At 37.6% G+C, this 9,028-nt stretch overlaps 1 protein-coding gene across 4 annotated transcripts in view; it reads right to left on the minus strand.

Moving 5' to 3' along the window:
• The window catches only part of LOC109391433 (adenylate kinase 9-like), a 91,940-nt gene extending 83,607 nt beyond the window's left edge, over nucleotides 1-8,333 (minus strand). For all 4 annotated transcript variants that reach the window (XR_002125806.1, XM_019658998.1, XM_019658999.1 and 1 more), the window contains exons 1-3: nucleotides 8,258-8,333; nucleotides 2,432-2,559; nucleotides 1,104-1,167 (exon numbers count right to left, since the gene is read on the minus strand). Coding sequence is in view for 3 of the 4 variants with exons in the window: in XM_019658998.1 (XP_019514543.1) it covers nucleotides 1,104-1,167; nucleotides 2,432-2,548 (181 nt within the window). In the remaining variant the exon portion in view is untranslated. The remainder of the gene's footprint in view (nucleotides 1-1,103; nucleotides 1,168-2,431; nucleotides 2,560-8,257) is intronic.
• Nucleotides 8,334-9,028: the final 695 nt, after the last annotated feature.

The raw sequence follows: 9,028 nt of genomic DNA on the forward strand, positions 1-9,028 counted from the left end.
CCCATTTAGTAGGCTTCCGTTTTGTTTTATTGATGGTTTCTTTTGTTGTGAAAAAACTTTTAAGTTTGATGTAGTCCCATATGAAATGAGCATTCTACGTGCTGTTAGTGAAATTGCAATCTGATACACTTCTTTAGGGAAAACAATTAAGTAATACATAACACACACATAACTTTTAACTTTTCCTCTTTCTTTGATCAAAAAAATTCATTTGTAAGCAATCTTAAATGATCATTTTAAGTTATCCTTTAAGATTGCTTACAAATGAATTTTTTTGATCAAAGAAAGAGGAAAAGTTAAAAGTTATGTGTGTGTTATGTATTACTTAATTGTTTTCCCTAAAGAAGTGTATCAGATTGCAATTTCACTAACAGCACGTAGAATGCTCATTTCATAGCATTCTTGCCAACAATAATTGCAGAAACTAAAAATTCACTGCCCATTTGATAGGCAATATGGATCAGGGTTATTTTAATTAGCATTTCTTTGAATAACAATGAGATTAAACTGTTTTTTCTTATATTTGTCTATTTTTGTTTCTACTTTTATGAATAGATGATTTCTTCTTTTCCTTATTTTTCTATTAGGGCATAAATAGCTTTATTGATTAAAAAATATTTATATCTGAAGATCTCAATCCTTGTCTTATGTACTGCAAAGAATTAAGATAAATTTATAAATAATAAAAAGTAAAAATTATCGCTGAAGATAATTAAGTCCTGGAAAATATTCCCAAGAGCAGTTCCTCCTCTTCTCAGTTTTCATAAGGAGACACCACAAACACACATATCCCTAACAGATCTAAATTATAAAATCAGAGAATTGGAAGCAGTAGAATGGAGTCAAAGACATTTTATAAATCCTCCTAATTCTATGAACAAAACTAGGAGGAAGAGAAAGGCAAAACATGTTTGATGTTATTATAAAGATAACATTCACTGTGTTGATTGTGATGTGTGATAAAGTAAATATAGCAAAATGTCAATCATAGAGTCTAGATGGTGAGTAGATGGATATATGAATGTTCACTGTATAATTCTTTACATTTTATGCATATTTGAAAGTTTTTATACTAAAATATTGAGGAAAAGAGTAAAATTTACCTTCTACACGAATACATCTCCATGTTTGTGCTATCAGCTGGGCTAATGTTGACTTTCCAACTCCCTTAAAAAAGAAAGATGTTATTTAAAACCCAATAAAACAGCTATTTGCCAGTGAAACACATATTCTCATTTTTAAAGACTCTATTGATGGATACAATATTATCAAGTAAATTCTTCCCCACAAAATAAAGAGTAGACCCTAGATAATTATAGCTTCATTTTCCTCTACTAATTGTTGCATTTGCCACATTTTATGAAATGATTTAAATAATTTTTTAAATTAAGAAAATAGCCCTGAAACCAAGAAGCTGTACCAAAATAGTATGTCAAGTATTATATACTTTTGATTGTCAAATTTTGTAATTTTGAACACAAACTATTGTGATTATATTGAGATTCATCATTTCATTTACTTTCTAAAGTTTATAATCATGAATGTTTTAGCAGACTTCCATTTATTAACTTTCAAGAGCAAAATAGTGCTTAATGGACATCTCTGAAAAGTATCATATTTTAAAGATAAAAGATCACTTTAATGATATAAATTTGCATGATTGCTTTCACTGTTGATTTCTTAAACTCTATTATGTTTTTACAAACATAATAAAAGTTATTGGAACCATTTCTTGGTATCTGTCCCAGAGTCCATATAAAATTAAGTTAAGTAGAGGATCCAGCCTTTAGTCTCTGCCGATCTGGAAAGACTCTTTAATTAAGCAGTTCAGCCCCTCTAATGGTAACTACCAACTAGCGCTCTGGCTGAAAATAGCTCTTATCTAGAGGTCCTTACTAGAACTACCTAGAAAGACAAGCTATCTTACAACAACCATTTTTGCTTTCTTCCTGTTTTGTGGAAAGACAATACATAGATTCACTAACAGACTATGTGCAAAGGTGAGGCACCTTACATCTCAGTAGCTTCAGACATTCATGGGAGAACCTCTGATTTGTCCCTATAGTGTGCTACCTTCATATATCCAGAAAACCTCGCAATAAATCCTACAGAAAGTTTTATATGCAAATTCAGTCTGGAATAACCTTGGATCACATACTGCTAACAATTGTCATGGTATAGTGCTTTGATGAGTTAATTTCCTCATAATATAAAACCAAAGATAAATACAATCTAGGTTCCTTTTCAATTATAGTGTACAAGAAAGTTATAAATTTATAGCCAATATTATATCAGAATTTAAGTTAATAATGAAAGTCTAACAAACACTCAAAAAAATTAGCACACTGTGGTTTTCATTCTTGCATGGTAATATAAGATTATGATTTTAAAAATAAAAATTATATTAAATAAGTTAGAAGAGGTAACTTACTGGTTTCCCAAATACAACAAAGCAAACAGGTTTAGACAACATAAAGTCTTTTTCAGCTTCATCTTCATTAAATATATCCACAAAAGGATGCTCTTCTATCTTCTCTTGAGAAGTCATAATACAAAATACTACAATAAGAAAGAGTAAGATTGTTAAAGCACCTAATTTAGCTGGAAAAGATAGTCAGGATAGGGAGAACTAGAAAATTCTGTGAAATTACTTAGCCCAGAAGTTATTTCACACCACTAAACATATGGATTTTGCCAATAATTGCAAAAGCTTAGCAGCTCATCTGACAATATTAGATATAGAAAAGAGAAAGGACTAGAGAAATAATAATGCTGCAGCTATAGATAAGAGGATATAATAAACAAAGTTATCCAAAATAAATTTGAAAACTTAAACAAAATTGATAAATTCCTAGAAAAATCAGCTTCTCAAGAAAAAAAAAGAAAACCTGGCTGGTTTCATAACCATTAAGGAAACAATCAAGAGCTAAAAATCTTCCCACAGAAAAACCAGATGGTTTTATGAAAAGCTCTATGTCTTACAATCTTACAAAGTTTCTTTCAGAGAAAAAATCAAGTGTAGACTTTCTACATACATTTCTGGGTCTCATATAACCTCCATACTTAAACCAGAGAAGAGTGTGAAAAAGCAAATTATGCACCAATTTCATTCATGAACAAGATTTAAAAATCCTAATAAAAATGTTAGCAAATTGGGGCCGGCTGAGTGGTGCGTTGGTTACGAGCTGTCTTGGGATGCCAGAGGACCCCGGTTCGGATCCCACATATGAGGGCCAGTGACACTGTCCTCTGCAGCTAAGATGCTGAACAACAGCTCAACCTGGAGCTGGGCTGCCGAGAGTCGCCAGCGGCGGCAGGTGGGTTGCCATGGGCTACCGTATGTAGCCAGCAGCCAGCGTGAGCAGCCAGCAGCCGCTGTGAGCGGCAGTCCAGAAGCCGGCGACTGATCTGCCTCGCCTGGGAAGAGCACAATGATGGTGCCAACTTGGGCCAGTGAAGGAACGTCCTCCACAACTAGACTGAAGAACAAAAGGACAGCAACTTGTCTGTTCCCCTTCCCCCAATTCCCCAATAAAAATCTTAAAAAAAAAAAAAAGTTAGCAAATTGAATCCAGTAATATATAGAAAAGATAACAACATCATGATCAAGTTGGGTTTTCCTCAGGAATTCAAGGCTGGTTCAATAGAGAAAATTAATTTATATTAAAATAAATTAAAGGAGAAAAACTATATGATCATCTTAACTGAAAAGTGTAAGAAACAATTCAATACCTTTTAGTGATTAATAGAAGAAAAACCTCTTAGCAACTAGGGATAGAATTTCTTTAACCCGATAAAGGATATGAACAAAAGACAGACATTATATTTCATAATAAAATATTCAATATGTTCCTTTTAAAGTCATAACAAGATTAAAAAAAAGAAAACTGTACTTATTCCCAGTTGATACTATTACCTACATAGAAGACAATCGCAGATACATTTTAAGTTAATGAGATAATCCAATTTGCTGGGTTCAAAATCATTATATAAAATTCAATTGCATTTCTATACACCAAAAAATAGATAGGAAATGTAACCAAAGATAAATATGACTTACCTTAACATCAAAAATATAAAATAACTAGGGTTAAATGTAACAAAAGATATATAAGCCCTTTATGGAAAAATTACAAAGCCTTATAAAAAGACTTTAATAAACAGACTTCAAAAATGGAACAAAACTATGTCCCAGTAGTCTGGGGCACTGTTCATGGAACAATAAAAATGGATTGAGGGGGGGAAAAAATGGATTGAGAGGATATACACTTTCAGGTAAATGGGCTTGAATATACAAATGTTATTTTAAAATGTCATTATGAAACAAGACATAGTAAGAAATATTACTAGTATATTAGAAAGATTTGAGATGAAGACTTCATGAACTAAAGGACTGAATTTATTTATTTATTTATTTATTTATTTATTTTTAGCTGAGCCATCCTGCCACCTGTTGGCAGCTCAGAGGCAGCTCAGCTTGGGCTGGGAATCGAACTGACGACCTTGTTGCTCAGAGTTCACACCCTTGAGCGAGCTCTTAACCAACTGAGCCACTTGGCTGGCCCTTAAGTATTTTTAACACCAAAAATAAGTACTACTACTATAAAATGTATTTATAAAGGGGAAAATGCATCTAAATGTTTTAGAGAGATACTACATTTATTTAAAAGTCTCTATTATGTACTAAAACCAGGGCTGTAAGGCTTGGGATGGGGCTATCGAGGTGGATGTCTAAGCGCCTTACACCCCCAAATTACCATGAATGCTCTGCATTACCAGAAGTAGCCCCCTCCTCATTTCTGGAAGATAGCAGTCTTTTCTTGCCTGGTTTGAGGCAGTTGCCTCAGAAGACAATGCTTGCCCTCTATAAGATCTGCCTTCACCTTCCCTCAGAGCTTCTAGAGAAATAACTGGGGTCAAGTGTCAGCCCAGCCCAACTAGGGAGGCACTGGTGCAGGAAGAAAGGTATTAGGCACCGAAAGAGCTGAAGGGCCTGGCTATGATGTACCAACGGGAACCGGGAGAATGTGCCTGGGAGATCTTGAGGGTGCTGGGTAGCGGAATGCAGGCTGGATAAGTGTTTACTGATATGTGGGCTCTCTCCCATGACTCATGCTTTAACATCCTGGCTAGGACACCTGGAACAGGTCCTAATTCACTTGGTCAAGGGCCTGGAAGGAGCAAGATTGGGAGATAAGAGAAAAAGAGTTTGGGGGAAGAAGCCTGTAAATGGACCTACAAAAGTGCTGTAGAGAACATACTTTAAGGTGACCCCTCTGAGTCACACCGTTGTGTAATTCTCTTCCTTTGAGTGCAGGTGGAGTGTCATTCCCATAACATTACATTATAGAAGACTCCATCTTAGTAGACTGGAGAGAGACTCCCTGGTTGGATCTAAAGAAGTAAGTTGCCATGTTGTGAAAGGACCATATGGCATGGAACAGTGGGTGGCCTCCAGAAGCTGTGAGCAGCCGCTGGCCAACAGCTAGTAAAACTGGGACCTCAGTCCTACAACCACAAAGAGATGAATTTTGCCAACAATATGAACTTGGAAGTGGCGTCTTTCCTAGTCGGGCCTCCAGATGAAAATGCAACCCTGTCAACACCTTGACTGCAGCCTTGTGAGACCCTGAGCAGCGGACCCAGCTAAGCTATGCCAGGACTCCTGGACATGGAAACTGTGAGAAAATAAATGTGTGTTGTTTTAAGCTGCTACATTTTTGGTAATTTGTTATGCAACATAGAAAATACAAGTGGACACAAAATATGTGGATCTTTGTTTCTCACAAAGTATCCATCTCAGAAGAGGCACTCATTAACCAAGCTGATTATCCAGTAGATGCCAACGAGACTTTGTCGTCGGTCACCTCGGTGCCTGACTAATGGGCTCATAAATGGAGTAGGCATGGTGGCAGGGATGGAGGCAATGGAGGCTATGCTATACATGGGCTCCTCCTCTCATAAGGCTGATCCAACTACCACCACTACTGGATGTCCTACTTGTCCACAGCAAAGACTGAGAGGATGAGCCCTCAATATGGTACATTCATTCAGTGACAAATTGATTACACAGGACCCCTTCACCTTGGAGAGGGCAGCAGGTTACATGTGTTCCTACTATGGGTTTGCCTTCCCTACCTGCAGTGCCTTGGCCAGCAGCACTTTCTGAGGGGTTGGAGTTGTCTTATTTATCATGGGATCCCATATTTTATTGCTTTGGATCAAAAGACCTTCTTTACAGTAAAGGAGAGATGATAAGAGAGATCCACTGATCTAACCACGTACCACTTCACCTAGAGGCTGCTGGTCAAACAGAATGCTGAAATGGCCTCTTAATGGTACTGCTAAAGCACCAGTTTGGGATTTGGACACTGCACTTCAAGATGAGGAATATGCTTTGAACCAAGTGTTTGGCAGAAATGGCCCCTCCCACCATCACTCTCAATGATTGACTGGAGAAATTTATACCACCCTTCCTCACAACTTGACTCTCTGCTGGACTGGAGATCCTGGTTTTTATTGAGAGATGCTTCTAGCAGGGGACCCACTTAATTAGGTTTCACTAAAGCTGAAACTGCTGTTGCTATCTGGTCTTGTTTGATGCCACTTGCCCTTAAAAAGAATTATTGCACTGGCAGGTGGAGGGTAGGGTTGCTGCTACATAATTGGGGCAGGGAGATGTATGTCTTAAGCTCGGGATTCTCTGAGACTCGTCTTGATGCTTTCATGTCCAGTGAATGGATAATTGTACCAATCACAACCTGATAAGGAGATGGTAACCAGGTGCTGACACCACTCAGGGATGAAGGCTGGTTACTCTACTGAGAAAACAATTTTGGCCAGAAGTGCTGGCCTAGGATAAGGGAAATTTAGAATGGGTGGTAAAGGAGGGAAGTAATGAATTGTGTTACAGATCTAGCTAGGATTAATTGTGTAGTGGATTCTGTAGCTTGTCTTACTAATCATATATTTGTGAGTCCTCTTCTTTTAGAAATTGGGACCGGACACCACCTTGAAAAATCAGTGATGGATGGTGTGAACCTAATATGGGGAAGGAGTGCATATGAGTGGTGCAAAGGTTGGGACAGAGATGTTATTAGTGCCCTGCCCATATCTACTTGACATACACCTTTTCCATGCATGGCCAGCCCAACTTCCAACTGCTGGCATGTGTGATTCTTTGCCTCTTTCTGGCTGCCAGAAACCACTCTGCCTGAGCACAGTGCAGGCTGAAGTTCCAGGGAATTCATGTTCTGCCATTGCAGGCCTCAACCAATAACTGGTAGGGGTTGGTGAATAAATACCCCAGGTTCCTTGCCCCTTAAGAGGAAATAACTGACACATACATCCAAGTATTCCCCAGTAAATTCAGCCCACAAAGAAGTGTGCTTGATAATATTCCCTTCAGTAGCTTCCTTCCCTTCCCTGCTGTTGTTCACTAGATTGCCCATATAAACCATTTCTCTTCAATTTTTTTGTCTCAGGATCTGCTTCTGGGTGAACCAAACTAAGACAAGATTCAAATGGAAGTACTTAATTATAGTATAATATAATATTTCAAAACTAAATATTGGAGAACCAGAATTCTACAGATATTTTAAGAATTGTTATCCTAAATCAAAACATTGTGCAAATATTTAACTCATGGTCAGAACAGCTGGTTTCCATTATGAAATGGAACAGGACTAAATATTTTTCCCCAGTTAAAAGTCAATGCAAAATGCCCAGAACTGACATGGTCACCTTTCTTAATAAAAGGAGTACCAAACTGTGAAAGAAAATTTAACATAATTATTTTTAAAGTTTTGTAATTTCTCCATTTTGAATTTACAGTATTATATCTAATAACACATTGTTATATAATCTATAATATTACATTTTTATGTGTTTATACTATAATTTAATACAAATTTTTAAAATTTCCTTACATTTTTAGCAATTGAAAAACCCTCTAGCAGTGGGTTTTGAGCAGTTTACAAGGGAGCTCAGCTCCTGGGAAACCTAGCACTCTGCCTAGGCTGTGTTAGCTGCCAGTCTAGTACATCTTACGCTCTCACAGTAGGTGCTCAGTAAATATCTGTGGAATGAAAACATTAGTCACTGAAAAGGTAAGTGATTTTAAAAAGCAGAATTTACGCATATCTCGAAGTTTAGTTTTGCAAGAAAAGAAACTGATCTGGGGTCCCTGCAAGAGGTGGGATTCCCCTCAATCTATCCCAAAATGCATCCGGGCAGTGCACTAAGACCCCCTACTTACCTGATCGCAGCGAACCCCAGCGGACCCCACTGACCAGCGGCAGCCGCCTCCGGGGACTCTCGGATTTGTTTAGCGGTTGCCGAGGGAACTTCTGGTGGTGCTGCGCGCAGGGCCTCTTGGGGTGAGGTGGGAGCGGGGGCGGGGCCTTAACGGGGGAGCTTAAAATAAGAAAAAAAATGTTTTCTTAATTTAAATATTCACTTCTTTTGTATTCATAATTATATTAATAAATACCTAATTTTGTATTCATCATTATAATGCAATGCTTATTCACAAAGATGGAAGGCGACAGAGAGGGTAGGTACATGCATTGCCCATTTACGTTCACACACATCAAATGGAAAAACACTTATTTTAACGCAGAACTGCCTGACTCCAAAGCCAGTGTTACAGTACACTGCACTACACTACGCTCGAGAGTTTACTTGTAGAATTTACAAATGGTTAGCCTCAGGCACAAATACGTGGCAAAGTCCAAAATTTCCAACTTCGGGTGATTTAAAAAAAATTCCTTGAACTACACACCCTCCAGACGATATGGATTTTGTGACTCTCGTAAGCGTAAAACAGACAACAAGGAGACGTGAGGGGAAAACACCGATAACTCAGTAAAGTACCATCACAAAGTAGGTTTCCAGGAAAATAAAGGCAGAAGTAGGGAAAAAAACAGACCGACTTGGGAATGGATCTGTCTGCAACTCAGAGAAGCACTTCAAAAGAAGTAATACAGTCCCAAATCTACCCCTTTTCCAAACAGAAGGATCAAATAAA

This window comes from Hipposideros armiger, unplaced genomic scaffold (assembly GCF_001890085.2).
Source record: "Hipposideros armiger isolate ML-2016 unplaced genomic scaffold, ASM189008v1 scaffold_292, whole genome shotgun sequence".
Classification (NCBI taxonomy): Eukaryota; Metazoa; Chordata; class Mammalia; order Chiroptera; family Hipposideridae; genus Hipposideros; species Hipposideros armiger.